The sequence below is a fragment of the Archocentrus centrarchus genome, chromosome 5, assembly GCF_007364275.1.
Source record: "Archocentrus centrarchus isolate MPI-CPG fArcCen1 chromosome 5, fArcCen1, whole genome shotgun sequence".
Lineage (NCBI taxonomy): Eukaryota > Metazoa > Chordata > Actinopteri > Cichliformes > Cichlidae > Archocentrus > Archocentrus centrarchus.
This window is the reverse complement of record NC_044350.1, coordinates 22,063,825-22,089,105: the sequence shown is the minus strand read 5'-3', so window position 1 is coordinate 22,089,105 and position 25,281 is coordinate 22,063,825. Positions and strand designations below refer to the sequence as shown.

The window sequence follows — 25,281 nt, the reverse complement described above, 5'->3', positions numbered from 1 at the left end:
CAGTTGTCTTTTGATTATAATGCTCCTAACTGAACTGTAGGTTTTCTAAATTCAGCTGGCTGGCATTAATGAGACTGGAATTTTTAATAACTGAGGAAAGGGTTAGGGTCTGGATTTCTGTGTCTTTTTCAAATATGTCCATTTATGTCGTGATTGAGAATGGGATCTCCTGCAGGTCAACTAGAAAATTATCCCCAGCCTCACGGTTGAAGTTATGAATTGAAGCACATTTCAACTCATAACTGGAAAAATTATCACTGGTTCTTGGATATTTCAGAGATAAAAGGCAATAGGGAGCTGCTTAGAGGATCTGTGGTCAGCCTTGTGTGGCTACAAGGATTTGGACAATAATGGCACTAATGTTTTCCAAGTATTTTAACTTGGGTTTACCGTCATTCATTTTTTGACTTGGTTGGCTGTCATGTTTGTGTTGTGCAGAGTATACACAATAAAAGCTTGGTGTTGGTGAAAATGCCAGTTACTTCTAGTGGCATCAGTTTTTCAAACGATGATTCAGGGTTGCTAGTGTTTTAATCTTTTTTTTTTTTTTTTTTTTTTATGCTGTTAATTTTTAATTATTGAATTTGCAATTAAGCTCAAAATCTTTAAGCAATTTTGAACAAACTAAGTTCAAAATTCATTTAGATTTATACTTCATCTGATTATAATGGTAAAATTGAAAAAAGGTTAAAAAAAAAACACTTTTTATTTATTCTCTTACAGAATGGTGGTGTTGTCATTAGTCAGCTGTTACAAAGACAAACTAAGTGGAAGAATTTGAAAATAATTCAGGTTAACAGTTTAATCGCTGCTGCTACTCAGGTTGCTAAAAGGTGCGGTACACATAAGCCTTCAATAAATTGCCTGAGTGTCTAATAATAAAAGCTTTGTTTCTGGCATAATTGTCCATATTAGAGCAGCAAGAATGCTTCTTTGCTCTATTCTGTTATTAGCAATATTTTAGTTATTAGTCTTTTGTCTTTGCTCAATTTGTATTGTCAGTATCCAGTGCCACTATTTCTAGTTTACTAACTATATGAATTAGCTTGAATCATTAGTGTAGTGATTGATTAGGGTGAACTCAAATCCTTCCCTCCAGAAAACTGCTAATTGATGCTCACTGAATAATGGCGTCGTAGCATAGCAGCTATTCACTGAATATCAGGCTACCTTTTGTTTGCATTGGGATCACAGATGGTGCCTTTTAACATAATCTCTTGTATGCACCCTGTCTTTTTTTTTTTTTTTTTTTTGCCCTGACAAGGAGGAGCAGAAAGGAGAGTGGTAAGCTGATGAATGCTATAAATAGAGATCAGCCCATGGAATCTGCCTTTAACACTGAATATGCCCTGTTAAATTAATCGAAGCTGGGTTAGAGCGGCCATTGCTTCCACTGGCTCCATCTGGATACAGAATATATTATATAATCCAGATTTCTGTGACTGTAGTCTCCAGCTCGACTGATCAATTGGTTGGCTGATATTGCCTCATCCATCCAAATTCTTATTGGTCGGACAGTCACTGTTACAGTCATAAAGAGATAAGCAGTACATCAGTAGACTTCCAGGATTAATAGTTATTTTTGACAGCAGGAACAGCAGGCGGCCGATTAGAACACCCCATTCTTCAGGACTTGAAGCACTTCCTGCATAATAGAAACTGCTAACTTATTAAAAGGTTACTTTTACTCAACCCCAGGCTGAAAAGTGGTCAGTGTCAAGTGTAAACTTTGTCTAACGTTTTCTAAAGACAGTAGTTTGACTAGTCTGTTTTAGGATGATCTTAATCATGAAAATCTTTAGATGCACACTTGGTTGGCTTGAGTCTCTTCTTGTCATTTTATTATAAATAAGTAGCATAAAGTAACTAGTTTAAAACCATTTTAGCCCTACAATTTTCAGAGTTATTCCAAATAAACAATGTTTTACCTATTATCAGTGTGAGGATGATTTTATTTTTTTTAAATCTTATATTTTACTTGCTTTTAAAAAATGCAATTAATTCATAATTAAGGTAGCCTGCTCTCCCTAAAGAATGGCTTCCTCATGTTAAGCTTGCAGCTAATTTGTCTGCCAGCACTGTACAGTAGCCTCCACACCACATTTCCTTTTTGGAAATGAAACGGAAGGAGGCTGTAGGACTAATTAGCAGAGGCTAGAGAAGGAACCTTTTAAAAAATCTAAATCAACCTGAGACTGCTGATATGGTCAAAGGTCTGTAGCCTGACTTGAGGTAAGCGCTCCACTGAACATCCATTTAAAGCAACTGGGAGCTCAGCTGCAGTGTCTTACATCCAAACTGTAGGTCATTCACATCTGATAGGAATTTTAAGAAAGTAGACCAATCCAGATGATTGGCATGTTGATAAAATCTCTGTGGCAAGTAATTATCATGGGAATACGTCTGGCCACTGTTGCTCCGTTTCATATTTGTTTTCACCCACCCTCTGTCTTCTCTAGCAATTATTTAACCCTTGTCACCTTCTGTGCCAATCTCCCGCAGCTAATGGCTTCACTTTGCTCTTCACAGTCCCTGCTTTTGTAGAATGAAAGGCAAGCGTCACGTGTCTTTACATGACTCTGCTGCCTGTTATTAACAGCTGCTTATTGATAAAGATGTCACTGTGGCATAGAATGTATAGGAAAGGGTTTTTTTTTTTTTTTTTTGTCCCTTGCCTTGTCAGTGAAGCTGGGTGGCTGTCTCTTATCCCGCAGCGATATTTGATCATCCTGCTGGTGCGTCCTCAGTCAGGTCAGCGGTCTGTGAGAGGGGGACAGTGACACAGCTGTGGCAGCCGAGTGGAACCAGTGATGGATGGCATGCCAGAATGAGCTGTGCCGCCTTCACGGGCGCCTGTATTGACAGGCACAGCTCTTGCATCTAACATTCAGCATCAGCAAGGCTAATCGTGGGTCATGCCGGCCACAAATGGGACACGTGAATATCGCGCCTGTAATTGCTCATTTGTCAACGTCACATCTGAAAGAGCAAGTTTCCGCAGCCACATTATTGAATGAAACTTGCTGTAATGGACAAACGTACAAAGGAAAGCAATGAAATGAAGTCACAACACAGGGCAGTGTAAGCAATTCACGCTTTGTCGTCTCGTGCATATTTGCCATAAGGAAGGTCCTTGCAGAATAAAAGCCCTGCTGGTGTGGCCAGAATATTTCTGTATTAACAGCAGATCATTCTATATAAAAGGGATAGCTTTGCTTTGGATATATTAAATAGAAAAAGCTACACTGTGTTTTGCTAATTGTGTTGGCTCCTTTCAAAATTGTTTTGTAAATGTGTGTGTTCATGTGTGTGCTCACAGTGATTATAATCCAAGCCCTGGCTCTAAGCCCTTCAGCTTGTGCTCCACCAGCCGCAAGGCCACAGCCTCTCCCCACCAGTTAATTGCATCTGAATTAGTCCATTAATGTGGCCGTGTAGAGGGATGAAGGGGTGCACGGAGGTGTCTGGCCTCTTTTGACCACTGCAATGTATTATTAATGGGTCAGCAAGTCTGGCAGCTCTGCATTAACTTGGCTAATGGACTGTAGGGTGGGTCTGTGATTCCCTTTCAGAAGGAAATAAAATCTGATACATATTGCAGAGAAAAGGCTTTTCTTAGGCTTTTTTTTTTCTTTTTCTTTTTTCCCTCTCAGTTTGTTAGCAAGAGTGGTTCTTTAAAATAAGCCTTGGTTTTTGCTGTTCCTTTGCAGATTTGCTCCATGCTAATAGGTTACTATGGTGAGAGTCCAAGGATACACTGAGTCGTCACCCTGTCTGTGTCATGAACATGTATCGTAATGTACTCTGCTATAAAAAACAAAACAACATCTAAGAATCGCATCACACTATGGATGATGGTGAATGGCATACTTCTTTCTCCTGGTTTGCAGTAGCCTTCAGGCCAAGTGTACACAAATGTTTGAGGATGACTTGAGCAAATGTAATTATAAGTTGCATGACATAGCATATAAGAAAACGAAGCACTAGAGCATGAAATGAATGGCGTAGCCACTTGGGATGTAAATGCTGCAATACCAAAAATATGGAGTCATCAAACAGAGGGGCTCATATCGACTAAGTTGTTTTCATCCAACCATTTTCTTAACTGCTAATCCAACTTTGGGTCAGAGCTGTCATAGGGTGAGAGGCGGAGTACTCCCTGGACAGGTCGCTGGCCCGTCACAGGGCCATCAAAGGCAGACAGTCGTGTTGGTGTATAATAAAGGTACAGGGAGAACATGCAAACTCCACATCAGGAACTTTTTTACTGTAAGGCAACTGCATCAACATGTTGCCCCCAGTTTCCTCCTTATATGCCTTTTTAACTGTACTATAAGCCACTGGATGGCTGCATTTGAATTGAAAGTGTTATATTTTTACAGAAGAATATGTCTACATTTAAGGGACTTTATTTTGTAGTCTGATAGAAACTTGCATATTGAGCAGCTGCATAAGCTGTATAATGTTTGCACAGACATGTAGGAACAGTGAAAGGTCAAAATGTCTTTTGCTTTTTTTTTTTTTTTTTTTTTTTCCTTAGCTTGATATAATGTGTTTTTAGTAGGATGTCTGTTTTGCATTTTATCTTCCAAACATCACATTTTGCAGTCTATAGTTTCAGATGGAAAAATCTGCTAGCTTTCTACATCAGCCTATAAAGAAAATAACATACACTGAAGTAACGGGACAGAAAAAGGCTTTCTGTGCTGTTACTTAATTTGTCTAACTCTTAAGAGGACAGTTGGCACTACCCCGTCACCATTAGTAGCTGCAGTCAGTTCTTCATTGTTAGTGGGCACTGTAGTCAGCAGGCTGCTGTGAGCCATTGTCAGAGGATAGCATCAGAGGCTCTTCTTCTGGCTGATAATTAAGTGGCGTACTGACAAACGGCTTTCATCAGATCCCTCATGTGGAACTGAGAGCATGCGAAGGCTTTCAGGGAGGATAAACCGGAGGACGTCACTTTGCCTCCAATCTTTCATGGCCTTGTGCTGCCTCTGCAGTGGAGGAGGAAGAGAGGAAAAAAAAAAAAAGCGCCCTGTGTAGCACAGGAGAAAAGCACAAGCCATTGTCGCTCAGAAAACTACACTCAATTTACAGTATCGAGCAAGGCGGCTGTCTTTGCTGATGTTGTCAGGCTGTACTGTACCGGTTTCCTCATTTTGTCTCGAGTGACCACGCTTACAGTTATGTGCTACATCTCTTCCCCATTTGAGAATCTGCCAATTATTATTTATTTGTTTATTTATTTTTTTTGTTTCCTCAAGGCTGGGCATAATTTGTGATGACTTTAGACAGAAAGTGTACGAGAGTCAATAGACAAGGTTAGAGCCGGATGGTACCAATGAGTTTAAAATGACCCTTCCCAAACTTCCCAACATCTCCTTTTAATTTTCATTTTTATCATTTTTATTCATAAATTTGCCTTGGTAGGAAATCAAACTGTCATCTGTTACCAGCAAACGTCTGCTTGCTAGAGCAGAGATGGATTAGATTTATCTAATATCTTTATCTTTAATTATCAACTGTAACTTTCCAGCAGTAACCATACTTAGAAAGCTATAAAGGAAATACAATTAAATATAATTCACATTTGAATGTAATTAGTGATTTGAATGGGTCACTGCAAGAATCAAACTAGAATGCCTGTAATACTTAAATGTGAGCTACATTTGTTTTTTTGAGATGTGCACAACTAATCTAAAATATTTATCATATTTAAGTCTTGGTCAAGCAAAGCGATCATCATATTTTTATTCCATTTCTCATTGTTCACTATATTAAAATACAAAATAAGTACACCATATTAGAGCATGGCTAATATCATTCTTTTATTACATTTTTTTTAATCACTTTAATAATAATTTTATCTAGTGTAGAGGACAGTGACACTCCTATAAAACTAATGAACCCATTTGATTGCCTCTTAGACAGTCCAGGCTCAAATACTAGTCTGACTCCTGATTTCTTTCTGTAGATTTTGCATAATTTGATTTCTTGGCATGCTTTTACTCTTGTCATGTCTCAAACTTTCTTTTTTGAGCCTAATCTTGTGTGTTGTATTGACTGGTTTACTGTTGAACACTGTTTACTATCACTCCTTCCTGCCAATTTCCAAAGGGGTCTGACCCATCTATCATTTTTTCATAATTCTTCCTGGTTCATTGCCAATGACAACCCTGTCGAAGGTCAGAGATGTTCTCAAATAATCCACTTAATGGAATCATGCTACATTTCTGCACTGTGCAGTAGTGTAGCAAGTGCAGCAACACTAGAGGTTGTGCAAAGCGTTTTGACAGTGTGCGGTTGGGTTTTGAGCACGCGAGAGAGAGAGAGAACCGGGGGGGGGGACAAATATCATCTGAAAAAAGAAAGTGAGACAAAGACAGATAGCTCTCTGAGGGACTGTGATCAAATAGGCCTCATATGAGTGGCTCAGGGTTTTTGTTGTAGTGTGACCTGCCATTCAGTGTTGCATTAAGTGAATTTTTTCCCTCACAGCTTTTCGAATCTGCAGTGACCGCCTCCCAATTTATAAGGGGAATGCTCGAATTTCAAACGCAGCATTCAAGCCAGGCCTGTAACCTTGAGTGCACCTAGAAAATAATGCAGAAGTTTTTTTTTTTTTTTTTCTCCTTTAATTTCTGTAGGTCCATTCCAAGGTTAGCCTTAAAGGGAACAAACACACACACATACAGAGTCAGAAAAGGGAATGTGGGTGCAAGTGCCTGAGTGAGATTGAGTTCAGAACATTTATATTGGAGCTTTTGGTCTCTAACCCCTCTGCGTCTGTTGAAAAGGGAACATCCTTGGTGCAGCATTCATAAACTTCTTATATGCCACTGGAGAACTATGGGGGTTTTGTGTTGGCTCAGCCTATTGTCTGAGCTCTATAGGATGCAGTATCCTTGGATTACCCTCAGCAAAATTACTTGGCAGATAAAGTTGGATTGCTTTGCTTACTTGGTGTTGTGGATGAATCCACACTATCAGAATAGGCAGGTAAGCTTAAGGTCTGCTTTTTCTATGTGTAAATTTCTTTAGCTGCTCTGTATCCAGCAGTGGTTAATATGTATCGTAGACATCTGCATCTAATATGGTCTTGCGTAGGCTAATGTTGCTGTAGACATAGGTGTGCTCGCTTGCGGATCTTTCTGAGATCCTTCTGATGACGAAGAGCCTCTTCTGTCTTTACCCTTTAATCTGCCTGCAGTTTGAATGTATGGCGCTAGCCTCTGGAAACGATATACCTGTGGAGGCTGATGCAAACCAGTGATCTGTGTTGTCATCTCAGTTGACTCCCTGCAGTTGCAGCTGGACTTTACCAGCCTTGATTTGCCTAACCCCCCCCCCCCCCCCCCCTGTTTTTATTACTACCTTCATTAATTGTGTTTCAAATCCCACTGAAGTCCAAGCATCTTCCTGTAACAAATCTTCTGAAGGATTTTTTTAATTTTTTTTATTTTTGGCTGTCATTGTTCTCACCACTCCTGGAGCATGTCCTTTTTGAGTCCACACGTGTAATTGCTTATCAAGCTAATTTCTTTCTTGCATGTATTGCCCTCATTATATGAGTCTGCCAATGAAAAATGAGTTTAATTTAGCCAAATGCTCACTGTTATGGAGGGGAGGGAGAAAAATACTATTTCCCCATAGTGTCATCTCATTCTGCAGAAGTGGCTGTTGAGTTTTAATTACTATAATACCTCAGTGTGCCACAGTAGATGACCTGGGTATAGATAGCAAAAGTTAGTCATCATTTAGATTGTTTTTGTGTCTTTTTTCCCCCCCTTTTGTCTTTGCGTTATGGACAAAGGCTTGAATTGCTCTCTTACCACTATATAACAGGTTATTATATTTATGACAGATCTCACCTTGGCATGTATTTTTCTGTGGCAAGTGAGCACACTCTTCATGTTTTATTAAAAGTACATACAAGTGAGTAAAGATCAGAGACTAAGGGATTTAAAGCCCAGCATGCCAACACATTACTACTAGATGCCAAGGGAGGCAGATCAAATGCCTTTGAAGATGGGTTTTTAAAAAAATGAGTTGAAAATCGTTATAGTTGACTTCATTGGTATTTGAGCATGGGCTTTAGGTCTCTCGGTAGCTTTACTAGATTGGAGAGAGCTTCGCAGTGTGTTGGGCGACGTGTGTTGGCAGACTTCTTGAGTCTGACAGTATAGTGTCGGCGAGGGAGGGGTCACTGTACTCAGCGAGGCTTTAGGTAGCGCTAAATAGAATTAATGTGTCTGTAGTAGGTGCTTAATGAAAATACTTTTGTCACTGAAGCCAAAGACCCAACTTCACAGCCACTAGCAAGTAAATATTTATCTAATTTCTTATTCTTTGAGGGTCTGGGGGGGAAAACAGGAGGGGGGCAGTGGTTTTAATGTTCCGAACACTGAAAGTGAAGAATACTGTATCCTCCTTTGTCATCACATAGCAGGTTTTCATCAAATCAATCACAAGAGCCTCGTTTCAACATCCTCAAGGCTACAGCTCTCCTACTGTAGCTAGCTGATTCATCTGGTGCACCTGGACGAACCTACCTTCTTCTACCTGTGTATGTGTGTCCGAGCATGTTTTTTTTTTAAATTTTTTTTATTTTTTGTAAGCATTTTTTTTAGCAGTGCCTTGCTGAGCAAATGCTGTGGCATCCCACATGCCTTCCCACACCCACTACAAATAGACAGCAAAGGTGCTACATTCGTGGCCTTGGTGCAGATCCCCGAGGCTGAGGAGTACGTTCTGTGTTGGTGGGCATGTCACAGGGTCCATATGAAATAACAAAGGCCTAAAAATACAGTAATCTACCTGTGTGCATGCGTGCATGATTGTGCGTGAGTGTGTTACTCTTTCTGTACAGATTCACTTCCCATGTTCTTCCTTTTGAGCTGTGCTATCGCTTCTTACTGCTTCTTGTCGTCACCCATTTTCTTTCTTTTTCCTTCCTGCCTGCCTGCCTTCCCTCCCTCCTTCCTTCATTCCCTCCTGTTCAGTGCTCTCTTCTAAACACAAGTAGTAAAATCTGCCACAGCATATATTATGTTATATACAATACTTGCATGTTGTATTTTTTTTTTTTTTAAAAACATCCATTTATATTAGGTTATTTGACTAAAGTAGAATTAAAACTATATAATAAAATCTACTTCAGATTCCTCCCTTGTCACAAGGGGTCACCACAGCGGGTAGCTCCACATATTTGATTTGGCAGATTTTTATGTCAGATGCAATTCCTGACACAACCCCAAAGGGATTTGTGTCCTCCTGGGATTGAACCAGGGTTCTTTTGCTTGTTAGGCAATTGTGTAAACCACTACAACAATTTATATAATAATAGCACTTAAATGAAGTGTTATTGTTGCCTGATATTTATCTGATACAGGAGTCAGCAACCTTCACTATCAGTAGAGTCACCTTTAAGCTATTTTTATTTATTTATTTAAATATACAAATCTGTATAGAGTGGCAAACATTTCAGCCTTATTATGAAAGTGACACATTTTTACAGTTATGAAATTATAGAACTAAAATAATGAAAATTTTGGCCTTTATATTTTATGACAAAATACAGCAAAAGTCAACAATTGTGAAATGGATAGTATAAATATAAGCCTATATAGGCCTACTTTGAAACAGACTGGTAACAGAAAAAAGTAGACTGTCAAGTGCACTATGCACTTGATAATAAATAAAACAATTATTAACCTAATAGCTTTAAAATAGTAAAAAATAAAAAGTAAAATAAAAATGGCAGTTTCACTTTAATTTTGGCAAAAGTCTGGCTGCAGATCAAGAATGCAGGAAGCCACGAGGATTGGCAGTGAATGCAGAGAAATCTGTCTACACTCCATTTCCTCTCATTTTTCTGCATCCCCTTTCTTTTTGTCAATATGAAATCCATAGCTAGTGCAACTCAGTTCATTTCTATGCATGCATTCATGCACTGCCACTGAGGCTCAGCAAAATTAATAGAATGAGGCACCAAGTGACAGACTTTGGCTATGACTCACACACAGTTGGTAAAACAATAAAAACATATTTTTATAAATTCAGTATATAGACTGCTTGTTTTTAGAAAAGGAGAATGTAACCAATTACTTGGAATAAAAATTGGCTAAAAATTTTTTAATAGTTTGTTTCCTTTTACTACATACTTACAAATGGTGAATTCCCTTTACAACAATATATTTCTAGATTTTAATATTGTTTTATTTCATTAACCTTAAAAAGGATAGGCAGTTTGCAGAAGTTGCCATATATGGATGACAGAAACAAACTGCTTTTGCATTTGAAAAGTTGTTACCTTTTCTTCATTTCTGTTTAAAAAATAAATAAATAAATAAAAATTTCAGTACTCCTCGTTAGAAATGTTTTTGGGATTCTGACTCAGGGTCTAATTCTGTTAGACATTAAGGCTGGAATTTGTTTTTATTTTTTTAAATGTCATATGTATTTTTAATCCTTTTCATCTTCAGCAGAATTGGCTCTCCCACAACTTATTTGCGTAGTCAGTCATTTTGCTGATATTGAGTGGAGAAATTGTGTTCATACAGCAAATGCTGGAACATTGAATAATATACACAGTTATTAAATTTTGCCGATTTACTGCTGTCTAGCATGGCATCGGCCTCTCGTTTCAGCAAAAGCTCTCGTTCATCCAGCTGTACACACAAACTCGCAAACATGTATTCAGCTATAAGGTCTATCTTTAAGTCTCTTCTTTCTGTTGTTTTACTCAGTCATCCACTCAATGACCAGTTATTTCCCTTCCTCTTACAGTTCATTCACCCAAGAGATCTTATTTCTCTATTTCTGAACAGATCTGAAGCATCCATCTCGGCAAAGTCTTTTGTATTGGTCTCTCATTCAGACTTGCCGACAGGTCAGTCAGAGGTTGAGGTCCTATCTTTCTAGCAGTAGTACTTGCAATGGTGTTTGCTTTGGTTTGTCTGATTTGTCATTCTCCTCTCCCTCTTCTGCACAGATGCTTCATACAAGATATTAAGTGTGGCAACAGGCTTGAATAGTATTTTTACATGGCTGTTTTTTTTTTCCTTTTCTAAAAGCCCTGTGGTACATTCTGTCTTCTTTTTCATTGTTAATGTGAAAAGACATGTTGATTTTGTACAAAATGGGATAAACTTACAATGGAAGGATGCTGTGAATGCATAGGCAATGTCACCTGAACTAACCTTTCCTTACATTCAGCTTGAAACTGCATCCTTTCACTTTTCTCTGAAGACCTGCTCTTTTTTAGAAATGTAAATTGAACTCCGGAATAATTTACAGCCAGTATTATGGAGGTCACTGTAATGTTTAGCCACTGGTTCCTGACAACGTTTACCCCCACTTATTTTCCCACACACTGCATTGCTACGGAGAACACTTTGATCACAAAGGCAGCAAATCCAGCAGCATTTAAGTTTCTTTCCAATGGAGTTTAATCGAAACACTTTAAGAGCACCTGTAGGTCATCTTAACTCACTTGGTCTCAGGAATGCTTCAAAATAAACTTAGAAATAGACTAATACATCTTTGTTGCCTTTTGTTAGTTGTGGGAAATTGTGGGCAGGGTGTTGGTTGGTTAGAGCCGCCGCACAGCTCATTTTTCCTTCTTTTTTTTTCTTCTCTTTTTTCCTTTTTTTCTTTTTTAAAGTTTTTTCTAGAGGCTTAAAGTTGCAGAAAGATGGTTTGAAAGTAGTAAGGCCCATACATTGTCATCGATTTATCGACACTGGAGCATAGTATGACTCTTCCTCTCCCTCTGTGTTCGTCCCTATGTCATAACTGGTATGTGTGCATACGCATGTCTGTCCCAGCATGCCGAGTTCGCTCCCTTGGGTCCCTGACCATGTGCACAGGGTGGCTCCTCCTCCCCAGCTGTGAGGAGCAGGGCTCTGACATGGCCTGTCCCTTTAGCTCACTTTGAACGTTTGACACGCCAGGCACAGAGGTCAGCCTGACCTACTTTCCCCTGGCGGTCCTTTCTGCTGAGCTGCAGAGCTCCTCAGCAGGGGGGACAGCGAGGGCGGAGCTGCTTACGCCTCCACTGCTGTCCTGGTGTGTTAAATCACCGCCATTTGTTAGGAGACACGTTCCACTGTGTGTGTGTGTGTGTGTGTGTGTGTGTGTGTGTGTGTGTGTGTGTGTGTGTGTGTGTGTGTGTGTGTGTGCGTTTTATTTTGTTTTTTTAAAGGTGTGTAGGAGGCATCCCACATGCATGGACACACACACAGAGGTTTGTACTGAGGTTGGATATGAAGTGCTCTGTGAGGGCTGCAGGTAGATGCTGGGCAGCACTTGGGCAGGACCCCTGCAGTGAGCTCTGTCTGACTCATTTTGTGTACAACTGTTAACACCCTCTGACCTCTTCCACCTACTTCATTTCCCTCTGCTGTTGAGCCACTTATGCCTTTATACCAACTTGTAGCCCGGTGTCTAAGCAAAGACCTGGATGGTAAATCACTGACATACTGTTTATATACATAGTGGTAATTGGCCTTAATTTTTCATCAGCCTGTATTTGTCTTTCTCCTCACTTTCTCTCCCACTTAGCAAAGTAGCTATGATCTGTCAGATACCGTAGCTGTTGCTGTTGCTGTCTATCTCTCACCTACATATGACCCACAGCCTGTTGTTTCTGTTTTAGACAAATGTGTCTAAAACAGTTCATTAAAAAGTAAACTTCTGATGTAGCAGCAGGCCTTGAATGCTTGACTGTATCAATGATTTAGGCCCAGTAGAAGGTCCTTAATGCTCTGTTGTGCGAGTTCGGCTGCTTCTGTCTCCTTGGCATCATCTCTCTCTCTCTCTGTCTCTCTCTCCCTCGTCCTCTCTCTCTCTCTGTCTCTCCGTCTCTCTCTCTCTCTGTCTCTCTCTCTCTCTCTCTGTCTCTGCTTCTCTCTCTGCTCTCTCTCTCCGTCTCTGTCCCTCTCTCTCTCTCTCTCTGTCTCTCTCTCTCTCTTCTCTCTTCTGTCTCTCTCTCTCTCGCTCTCGTCTCTCTCTCTCTCTCGTCTCTCTCTCTCGCTCTTCTGTCTCTCTCTCTTCTCTCTCCTCTGTCTCTCTCTCCTCCTCTCTCTCTTCTCTCCCTTCTCTCTCCTGTCTCTCCCTCTCTCCTCCTCTCTCTCCTCCTCTCTCCCTTCTTCTTCTCTCTCTCCTGTCTCTCTCCTCTCTTTCTCTCTCTCCATCTCTCTCCTCTCTCTCTCTCTCGTCTCTCTCTCTCTGTCTCTGCTCTCTCTCTCTCGTCTCTCTCTCTCTCTCTCTCCTCTCTGTCTCGTCTCTCTCTCTCTCGTCTCTCTCTCTGTCTCTCTCTCTCTCTGTCTCTCTCTCTCTGTCTCTCTCTCTCTCTTCTCTCTCTCTCTCTCTCTCTCTCTCTGTCTCTCTCTCTGTGTCTCTCTCTGTCTCTCTCACACAGACACAGAGGCTGTGAAGAAAAAATGGTTTTAAGTACTTAATGGTGTATCACATTCTGCAGCTTGCATCATACACGTCCCTGCTCAGACGCTTCCTTGTTGAACATGTCTCAGGGTTTTAACGTAGCATGTGCCGGCTAAATTGAGAACCTCTTTTTTCTGTTTGTCACCGTCCACTATGCATGCACATTGTTTTATTCATCCTGACTCATGTTGAAATATGAAAAGGCAAGGGACAAATTGCAGCCAAAAGGGCAAGGCCTTTATAATGTTGCTGTCACTTACAGCCTGTGCTGCGATGAGCACCTGAGAGTAGAAAGTGTCTCTAAACATGAATCAAGGTCATTCAGTAAAACCTCTGCTGGCCATCAGGCCACTCTTACTGCTGCACAGCATACGTGGGAAGTCAGTCGAGTCTGTGTGACTTTTTCAATCTGATTCTTAAGATTAGGTTCTCCTGCATCATAACAGTGCACGTTTGTGTTGCACGCAACTGGATTTTACTCAGACCACATATTGGGTCTGATGATGGTGAAACCCTGAATGCTTCTGTATATCTAGTTTTGAAGACCTGATAAAAGCATGACCACAAGATATTGTGGTTTGAGAGGTTTCCTTTAATTTAATTTAGTGTGTGAGAGCAGTTAAATGATACTATATTATTGTAGTATAGATACTATAGTAAAAATGTTGGGTAATGAATCAGTAAAGTAAAATTTTTCACATTGAATGATTTTAGTAAATCTTAATATTGTCAAATATTTTGTTTCCATTGTCTACAGTTTTCATCTTTTCTGTGTTTGATATATTTCCGGACCTGGGGGTGGGGTTTAGGGGTGAATAGATAAAAACTCATAGATCATGAAAATAATATAAAAGAAAAGAAGAGAAGAAGAAAGAGAATAATATCCAAAAGAGAATACACAGTTTTTACACTTGATAGTCTCTTGTTTTGAGTTTTTGGTTAACAGTCTTGTATGGGAGTGTGGGACAGCCTGCCTGTGTATGATATGTGTATCTTATTACCATTGTATTCTGTACTGCTGCTTTTTGTCTCTGGAGTTTCAGTTTCCTTCAGGTATTTGGGTGATACTCCACCCGCACTCGTATTTCAGACACTGTCCTATAGTCGGACTGTTCTCTTGCTCCTTCAAAGAGATGAACACTATCTTGAATTTGTCTCAGCTATATTGAACTGAAAGACAAAATGTGTCAATAACTTCAGTGTAATGGTGTTTTTGCCTGACCATCCTCATGCTCAGTTTGTTACAGTCAAATATTGTCAGTGAGGCTTTTCACGCAGATTTGAGTTCAGTTTTCCACTTTTAGGAAAAGCAATATGGATACATGGAAGAAGCCTTTTAGGCACATTTTAGTGAAACCAGGCCTGTTTGGAATATGCTGTATGACCAGAGGTGCAGCATAGAAGAGGATTATAATACTGTTGTGCTAAGGGAGTACATTGCACATTTGTCTGACGAGATTTATAGTAAATACACAAGATTGGTATGTCATCATAAATTTGAAGTGCAGTGTGTAGTGCTACAGCACAAGCATGTTAAAAAAAAAAAAAAGTCATAAGTGTCAAGATGTAATCTGGAAAGTTCTCATTCAGCCTGTGGCAGAGTAAGGGCTTTGACTCTGCTGTCCTGACTTAAGTGGGAAATTTATTCCTCCAGTGTAGGGTCAGAAAAGTGTTAAACCTTGACTATGGCTATGAGATGTTTAACCACAGGGTGCTTGGCATGATGGACCAGCTAGTGGTGCAAAGGGAGCAGAGCTCAGCTCAGAGTTTAGAGTTTGACACTGGCTCAGAGTTACAAAGGAGCTTTACCTGCCCTAAAGGCTAGGCCCGACATTACTTGTGGATGGCATAATAGCAGAATTATTTTCACTTCACTGCCAGTTTTCCTACGTATATTTTCTTTTAGAGAAAAGTATTAAAATTCTCCTGGATTGCACTGGCATTTCAGGATTATTTAACGAGTGAGATTGGCAGCATTACAACCAGCCTGCCATTATCATCCCTCCTGTGGTATAATTGCCTTTAGTGTTGAACAAGCAGCTCCCATCTTTTGCATTTAGGGGTCTTTTCACACTCTGTCTCTGCCTGTGCCCCTCTCTCTGCTTATCTCCTGCATCCGCTAAACTCAGCAGAGAATCCTACAGCTTTTTAGTGTGACCATCTGTCAATACCACTCCATAAAGTGGAGTGGAGAAACGTGTGCATCCATTGGCTCTTGTAAGCCCTCAGCTGGTTTAGCTCCAGCTGGATGTGAAGGCCTTACTGTTGGTGGTTAACCCAGGCCTGAAGCATCGCTCTCTAGCCCTTGTGGCTACTTCAGCCCACCTCGCCTCCCCTATCAGGCAGCTGGATGAACCTCCCTCTTCACCACTGTGGAGTAGCTTGTAACACTGTAATGAGTTAACTTTCAGAATGATCTACATAATTTATTTCCTGCCCCCACAGGAGCCCGCTGAAGCATTAATTAATATCAGGCACTGCTATCAGCAACCATCCCAGTGTGGGATTCCTTCTGGCTCCTATTTTTGGCACCGGTGGAATTTGATATGTTGTGCAACCATAATGCAGTTTGTTGGACAGTGATGAAAGATAGGATGTCCTGGTGGCTTTGTACATAAATTTGATCTCCTGTACATGAATCCACACATACACTATATGGCCAAAAGTATTCACTCATCCATCCAAATCATTGAATTCAGGTGTTCCAATCATTTCCATGGCCTTAGGTTCCTAAAACTACAAGCATTTGTAAAAGAATGGGTTGCTCTCAGGAGCCCAGTGAATTCCAGCATGTTGCCACCTATGCAACAAGTCCAGTTGGAAAATTTCCTCACTACTAAAAATTCCACAATTTCACACTCCCAACTTTGTGGGAACAGTTCGGGGATGGCCCCTTCCTGTTCCACCATGACTGTGCACCAGTGCACAAAGTCCATAGAACACCTTTGGGATAAGTTAGACTGGAGACTGTGAGCCGGGCCTTCTCATCAAACATCAATGTCTGACCTCAGCAATGCACTTCTGGAAGAATGGTCAAAAATTCCCATAAACACACTCCTAAACCTTATGGAAAGCCTTTTGAGAAGTTGAAACTGTTATAGCTCCAAAGGGTGGGCCAACAACATCCTCTGCAGCCTATGAATTAAGAATAGGATGTCACTCAAGTTCATGTGTGTGTGAAGGCAGACAAGTGAATATTTTTGGCAATACGGTGTAGTTGTGAACCAGATCTGATGGCATTGAAACAACAGCAGGTGTGGTGACCAAACCTTAATGGTTCATAACAAGAAGTTGCTTTTTGCTGCTACAAGTGATGTTCTTCACATTTAGATAGTTAAGACTTAATGTGATCTGATTTTTTTTTTTTTTTCTTCATACTTTAACTCACCTCACCTTTTTGCTTTCTCTCTCTCCCCCCCTGCAGAACTCAATACGGCACAATCTGTCATTGAACAAGTGTTTTCTCAAAGTGCCTCGCTCCAAAGATGACCCAGGAAAGGTGAGCCTTAAAAACATCATATGTAATTGCAGACACATAGTTGCATGTAACTGCAAACCAAACATATACAGTATTTTAAATTTCAAGTCAATCCCTTAAGTTTAAAGCATTCACTATTACAGCATTTTTCTAGTGTCTATCGTGCTATCTCTGGTAGAAAAATGTTACCTTTGAATTGCTGCCAGGACTCTTGACAGTCTGGAAATGCATGGAATGCTTGTAATCTATTATGAACCTCCCACCCCCACAGAACTGTATTTCAAATGTAAGGGGAGGCTAGTTTTTTTTGGACTGGCACAGACAGCAGATGTGGGTGAGGAGAAGTAGTCAGACTGGTAGAGATGGGGCCGTACAAGGGTACAAGTTAGGCCATTCCCAGAATCTGCCATCCATCAAGTGTTTACTCAAGGTGAGCCTGAACCTACTGGGGGTGGGGGTGGGGAATCAGGCTTCTGTCTTTTGGTTTTGTTTTCTGTAAGAAGGAGATTTATTCCAGGTTAATCTGACATTTTATTCATAGAAGGACCACCCACACTTTCAACTTACTTCTCTTCACAATTTCTCGTAACATCAACCTGATAACTTTGTTGTTCATGAAGAGTGAGCGTTGAGGCCTAAATTTACTATGAAGGTGTGCATAGGTGTAGCCATATGCGGCGTAACCCAGATCATCCTGGAAATGTCAGAGCGTGCGGTACATATGCTTCAAGAACCACGCAAATAATTACACTCACACACGCGCATGCACACACAAACGTGCATGAAGAGCTATGCCTAGCTGTGTAGAGGATGGGGACTGAATGCTAATTTCGTGTTTTGCTGTAATCCTCTGATATTGACACTCCTGGGAGCTGCTCCACTAAATACAAAATAATCTATTGCTGTATGGATCCCATTCCAAATGCATGGCCAACATGCACGCATCTTTAATGTTTAATTTGGAATTTTCCTCACTCCCTTCCCCCCCGAAGACAACTTCAAAGGGGCGCTAGCCGCTCTTGATATGTTGCATCAATATTGTAATGTGGCAGGAATATGAGAACTGCTGGTTGGATGAGATAGGAGAGTCATGTCGCTCTCTGTCTGTCTCTGAGATGCTGTAAGAGATGACAGTTGTTGTTGTACATACACACACCCCGTCTACCTCAGAGGTAGAAATATAGCCTGCTGTTAGTAGTCTTCCTTTTAATTGGTCTTATGTCTCGGCCTGGAGTTGCAAGGATCGTGGCTGTACTTTCTTTGTTTGTCTTTCCTATATTTACATACAAAAGGGGAAGCAGGTGACATAATTTATGGTGATGTATGAAAATAAGCTGCGTCATTGAGTGGAAGAGAACAGGTAGTGTGCCTCTGTTATCAGGATTCTTGTTTTTTTAAATCTTTACAGCTGCCTTTGTTTTATGGCTGCAGGAATAGTGTGGCTTTCTTCTGTTGTTGCCCCAGACTCAAAAGATCCACTTCACTTGGCATTGCTACATTTTTTTTTATTTTATTTTTTTTTGGGGGGGGGGGGGTATATTTGTGAATAATTTAATGAGTCTTTATATGTGTTTTTTTTTTTGTTTTTTTTTTTATATCCTTCCCTGCCAAGTCTCAGGGGGGTGGGTGTTGGAAAATGCAGCAACTCCCACCCCATGAGGGTTAACTTAAAGTCCCCACCACCACCAAATTAAGAGCAACACTACAGAGCTTGGCTTTGTCTGACACTTAATTTTGAAACATCTTTATCTGTACTTTTAAGAGAGAGAGCTCATGTATAGAGACAATCTCACCTTTACATTCTTTTAGTACTAAAAACACAAATATATAACAAGGTTTTTGCTGCATTTTGCTGCAGCCTGTGTCACTATGTGGTGGTTCAACATCTTATGTTGTTTGTTCTGTGAATTATTCCTCCCCCTGAGTAAATTCTAATGGACCCCCAAAGCCTCACACACACATATGAAGAGTTATAATTTTAACCCCTGATGAATATAGGCCAAGCCTGGATTTTCATTTTAACAACTGCAGCAGCGATTTATGTGAAAATGACAGATTTGCTAAATTTAACAAGAGGAGACTATTGTGTATGTTGCAGTATTGTAAAGATACTTGTGATACAGCTTGTTCCATGGCCTCTCCTGTTGTTTAGAGAATTTTTTTATAGAAATATCAATTATTCTCTTTGCTAAGGAAGTAATTTTAAAGGTCCTGATCTCACTTTCTCTTGACAATTGAGATTTTATCGGGGGTCATATGAAATATTAAAAACAAATTCAGAACTTGTGGGGCCTTAGGGTAAAAATCTCATTTTTAACAACTGCAAGCAGCATTGCTGTTGGCTTCGAGGAGGAACACCATTGAAAAAATAAATTAAATGGGGCCAAATGCAAAGATAAATAATGCAGCCTGGTTGTGGAATTACTAGCTGCAGCCCCAGAGCCAGCCCCAACTGTTCTCTCCTCGATTAGCCTTTTGTAGACCTTAGAAGAAAGCAACACGGCAGGACTAACGCTGCCTCCATTCCTGGGCTGAGACTGGATCCTTCATCCTTGGCAGCAGCGTTCTGACTTCACTACCTGAGGCTGAGGAAGTACAGCTTCAGGAAAGGCTTAGCATTTCACCACCACCAGCTGCCCTCACCAGCCTCTCATTGAGGAGCAGCCTCAGAGGAGGAAAAGCTGAGGCTTTCTTGCTAACAAAGCCCACCCACACACCACTCAAACTCTTAACACATAGCTATCAACTCAAATAAAGGCTTCGGCTGATAGGACAGATTTTAACAGAGCATATGAGGCCTCTGAGTTCTAAATGTGCGGGTATATTTCAGTGCCAAAAAAATGTTTGTGATTTCAGAGTAGAAATGTCTTAATCCTGATTTTATTTATTTATTTATTTTTTTAACCTGCCTTGTTTTGTTTTTTTCTGGGTATTTGGCAGTTAAGAGGTACACAGAAAAAAAAAAATGATATGGGTTGATGTGCAAGAGCAGTCTCAGGCCAGACTCAGACCATCAAAGTTGCATACCCTGTAACCATTAAGCCAAAAAAACGTATGGGAATTTCTGGGATATCATGTGAGAAAGTAATGTGTTTTATCAGCTCACAGGTCTTTCTTCTGTCTGCAGGGCTCTTACTGGGCTATCGATACCAACCCAAAGGACGATAATTTGCCTACTACACGGCCAAAGAAGAGGCCGCGGTCTGGAGAGCGGGTGAGTTTGATCAGAGAATCTTTACGTATCTACAAGAATACACATTTCTATACATACATATACTCTTATACTGCTTCCTTTTGAAGCTTCTGATTTAATGTCTACGTAGTTCAGTGTTTTTTTTTTTTGTTTTTTTTTTGGTGTCTTCACCTCTCTATATCTGCCTCAGTGTTGTTTTCCTTTTGCCCTTCTTTCTCTACCACTTGCAGACATACACACACAAACACACACCCAGAGACTCAGTAGGAGTTCATATCCAGACTTTATGTAACTACCTCTTCATGCTGCTTTGCTAGCCTGTCATGAAGTCAGCTCCTTATTAATAAACTATGCCTTAGGCAACCATTACATACATTACATTTTGCACTCACTTTTTTTTAACAAACATCAATTAATGCAGAACTGTGCACAGCGGCTATTCTGAGCGGGAGCTTTTGTCTTTAATTATGCATGAGCTTCATCCACCGTTACGTACGGCTGTACAGGTTTTTAGTGAGCTGCTCAGATTGACCTGGCCCTTGGGCATCCCAACACAAGGGGCTCTTGTCTCTTCCTTCCCCACAATGTGGCTGACCAGAGGCTATGGTGAAGAAAAATTCTCCCAAGCTGGCCAGGGAAACTCATATGCACACACACACACACACACATGCACACACACACACACACGCCATTTTCTCAACCAAACACATACACTAGCACACAGACAGCATAAAACTTAAAATGCTGTTTATGTAGTTGCCTCACGGCATCGATATACTATCAGATTCATTCAACAAACTGCTGTCTTGCAGGTGTGTGATTTTTGCATACAGCAGATACAGAGTACCTTGTTTTTTAATATACATTTCTAACAGCAGTTTAAACCACAGCTTTCTTCATGCACTTCTGTTCATTTGAGTCTGACACAAAAAATACACAAAGCGAAGAGAAGTGCATTTTCTGTAGCACACATACACTGTGCGTACAGCTCCCCGACCTTGTCTACAAGGGTTTCCATTAAGAGTCTCAGACATTGAAATTGACAGTTTATGAAATCTCATTTATGTTTAGCATGAATTAAAAATGGTATTGTTGGCAGCCAATCCTCTTACTGTAAGCACTTTTAGGAGACAGGCATGGCAGAGGTATCTCTCCCAACACTGTACCTATAGTGCAAGACAAGGGGTTGCGTGTGTGCATAAATATGGTCTGTGTGTTCAGGTGGGAGGTGATGGTGGGTTGTGGGCTGTTTCCATGTTTTCTGACCTATTTTTTGAGTCCTAAATAAAGAGTTGTTCCTCTGACATATCACAGCAGCAGCTCTGTTGGTTTATTTATTTTTTTCAGATCTTGCAGATGGATATGAATGCGATAGGCGGATGAAATTTGTTACCACCTTAATACAGGTTGCTCCGTGCAACCTGCAGTAGTGGGATCTCGTATGTTTAATAATTGGATTACGTTGACTTCTTTTTTGTTCTGCCTCCACTCCCTGCCCCCCAACCCCCACAGGCTTCCACGCCGTACAGCCTGGAGTCAGAGTCTTTGGGGATGGAGTGTATGATCTCTGGAAGTGCCTCTCCAACGCTGGCAATCAACACTGTGACTAACAAGGTACTACAGCCAGCAATCCAGCCTCCAGCTCCAACACACACCTGGCTACACGGCTGCACCCTGACCCCACCCACTTCTCCAACCACCTACAGCACTATTCCCCACAGAGAGAGGAGCACTTTTGTGAAGGGGAGATGCAGGCGCACACACACACACTCGCACACAAGCATATGCTCATGTGCCTAAAGCTTCTCTTCATCACAACCCACACCAAAATACACAACTATGTGCCCTGCTGTACCTTTCCCTCTACAACAACAGGCAGCAGGCTCTTGTTATCTTTAGTGCGGAAATATGATGCTCACACCGATGCTTGCCTTTGCAACCTGAGACTGTACACAGTCTTGTGCACACTTGGAAACAGAATACTCCCCATGCTGCATGGAGTTTCTGTATTCACACCTGTAGTGCAGGTTGATACCCAGAGATGTGTTTTCTCATTGAGTGACCACACTACAGGTGACCACCCCTGCTGCTGGCTCAGTCTGCTCTGTGCCTTTTTTTTTAATTTTTTTTTTTTTTTTTTTTTTGTATCTGTGAAAACGTGGAAACACTTGTACATCATAGAGCAAAGCTACAGGGACTGCTAGCTGTTAGCTCTGAGTGTGCTGCTCACTCTGAAATTTAAATAGGCTTTTTAACCTTAAGCTCTCATCCTCTGAGCCCAGTGGGGGCAGCTCTCGGGAGTACTTTTAAAAAGCCTACAAGAGTCGCTTATTCATTTGCTGCAAGCATTACAAAAAAATATGGATTAATGTGAACAGGGTGTTCACAGAAAACATGAGTTAGTGCTTCAAGTTAAAGGTAAAAGTCTGAGCATATGTCTGCATGTGTGCACATGTATGTTAAAGAGTGCTTCTGCTTGTTTTGAGGAGTGTGTCAGTGATGACTAGTGACGAGCTGTGTCTGTGGAGAACAGAAACAGCAGTTTCATTTTTTTCCGCTTTTCTATAGTAGACAGAATCATGGTCCAAAGTGTGGAGACAGATGACCCTTTTTCCTGTTTGATTGCTGTAGACAAGCACTTTCCACCAATCTCCACCACCAGCCGCTGCATAATAAGGACCTAATGTTAAGAGCTGACAGTTAAATCTGGATCTCTGCCATTAAATACCTCCAGCCAAATAACTTAGGCGAGTAATAACCGACACGCATTAAAACAACACAAAAAACATCTACTGAGCAATTTCAAGGCAGTTTTGTCTCCTTTTGTTCATTTGATCGTGACAAAAAGTGTTATGGTGGTAAAGTAAGCAGAAGACAAAGTGGAATAGCAACAGATCTGAGGCCTGAACTCCTCAGAGAGAGCTTGTTTCTCACTGTCTTACACTGTAAACACACGACAGGCCACGCCTCTTTCGGTGCACTGTGCCAAGCCACAGGAATTCCCTCTCTGTTTTCTTTTTTTTTCTCTCTCTCTTTCTATTCTAGTCTCTCTCCCTCATTCCCGCCTTCTCACGTAGACCAATGGGAGAAGCTGGCAGGACGACTACTGAACCAGCAAGAATCTTCTGTCTGACATTCCAATCACACGATTGTACTCCCTCTGTCTTTTTGTGTCTTTCTCACATATACTCAGACTTTGTGTTCTGAGATGGTCCTAAACACTGTGCATGAAAGTGACAAAACTTTGGCACTAAAGTGCAATGATGGAGAGGAAAAAGGGATTGTTGGAATTTTGCTTGCTAATGAATAGTCCTTTTTTTTTTTTTTTTTTTTTTTTTCTTCTCTCCTCTTCTGTGCATCTCATAGCCTTTTTGTGTCTCTTCCTCTGTTTCTGTGCGTCTGTGCAATGCTGCATGCAGGAATTGTGCCGAACATTGGCTGGCATTGTTGGAGACACCTGGGCTTTGATTTCATAATCCATGTCTCATGCTCCAGATTAGGCCCCCGTGTAAAAGACACCTCTGGCTTTTTACTTAATTCACTGCTAAGAATAGAACTCTGACTCGCTTGCCTGCTAGCCGTACACAGTATTTACTGTGGAGCTGCTCCTGCCTGTATGAACATGCTTGCCTCTGTCTGTGTGTATTTATGTGTGCTGTTCTACCTTTGTGCATATCCGTTGCTGTAGCAATGTATGTCTATTATATGCTGCGTGTTTCTGTGTATGTGGGTGCGATGCGACTGGGTGTTAGCCTGTAACGGTGCGTGTTTGAGTAGGCGTCTTCACTCAGGAGACTTGGGGTCTGGGTAAACCACAGAGCAGTGAGGTTTTGAAATCATCACACTTTATGGTTGAATAGTGTAAAAATAGATTGTGGTGAGAGACCTAAGGCTAAAAGCTTGTTTTATGACTTCATTACACATAACATTTATATATTTGTGACACGCTGTTTTTGATTAGCATTGTAGGGCTGATTTTTGTAGACGTGCTTAAGCCTTCAGTCTTAGCTGTTCATTGAGCTCCCTTTCACGCTAATGAACGCTGGAGCCAGGCCCACACTGAGTGGAAGAAGGCTAGAGTTGCCTAATGAGCTTCTCTTACCACCCCCCTGTTGTCCTTTCCCTCTGCCTCACCCCTCTTCCTCGAACAATGTTCTCTGGATTCAGCATTTGGAATTTTTTTTATTCTTTTTTAAATTGCGCTATTTCTATCTCATTTTACCAGTGCATAAGCCAAGCTCTATATTAAAGGCTTAATATGATCTGAAGCTCTTGCTCTGTGTTCTGGATTCGCACCAACATATTAGTCAGCCGGCCAGTCAGTCAGTCAGAGAAGAGAAGGCGGTCAGGGCTGCCTGAGTTTCCTCACCTCCTTGGAGCCGCTGTGGTGCCACACTGTGGCTCAACAGAAAGACAAGAGGCTTCAATCCATTGCTGCTGCTACTGAGAGGCAGGGTTCTGGAAAAGGCCAGACCAATCTGCCTGCCTGAAGGCTACTACAACTGCTGTTTCATTGTGCTCAGCACAGAGCCCACTCTGTTGAGCAGCAGTGATGAGCAGAAGCCACCATGCTGCACTCACACATGGACAGGCACAAACACACATGAACACACACAAATCTTAGAATACCATGCCTTCTTCTGCTGCAACACCACCAGCGCATTGCTGCCATTCCTTTCTCACCAAACAAAACTCAGCACATGGGATGGTCTCTGTGGGTGTCATTATATTCATTATCTGGATTATTTTTCTTACCACTGTCTTAATTGTCTGATGGCACACTTTATTTGGGAATGGCAGGAGGACTAAACCTTGTTGGATGATAATTAAGATTGTCGTCCTGAAGTGCCTCAGCTAGTTTTGCTCCTACATTGAAAGGTCAGTGTCTCGGCTGCACTGAAATCCTTTGTTAGCTGTCCCAAACGGATTTGCGCTTGGTGAGCAGATGTGGCTGACATCGCCAGTAGCATGACCTTTAGTGATGGGAATGTCTCAGCTGTCTCCAGACCCCTTAACACATTCAGATGGAACCCCTTAGTGACTGTGGAGGGTGTTGAGCAGCACCCTGTCTCCCATACACATTCAGTAAAATGAAAAACTGTTCTGCAATTATGACATGCTGTTGCATGCTGCACACACACATTTGCTGGCTTCACATTCT

The 25,281-nt window shown here is 41.1% G+C and overlaps 1 protein-coding gene across 1 annotated transcript in view; it reads left to right on the top strand.

Moving 5' to 3' along the window:
* Positions 1–25,281, top strand: part of foxj3 (forkhead box J3) — an 81,974-nt gene that overhangs the window by 45,750 nt on the left and 10,943 nt on the right. The window contains exons 3-5 of the mRNA XM_030730109.1: positions 16,874–16,948; positions 20,055–20,141; positions 21,633–21,734. Of these exons, the coding sequence (XP_030585969.1) occupies positions 16,874–16,948; positions 20,055–20,141; positions 21,633–21,734 (264 nt within the window). The remainder of the gene's footprint in view (positions 1–16,873; positions 16,949–20,054; positions 20,142–21,632; positions 21,735–25,281) is intronic.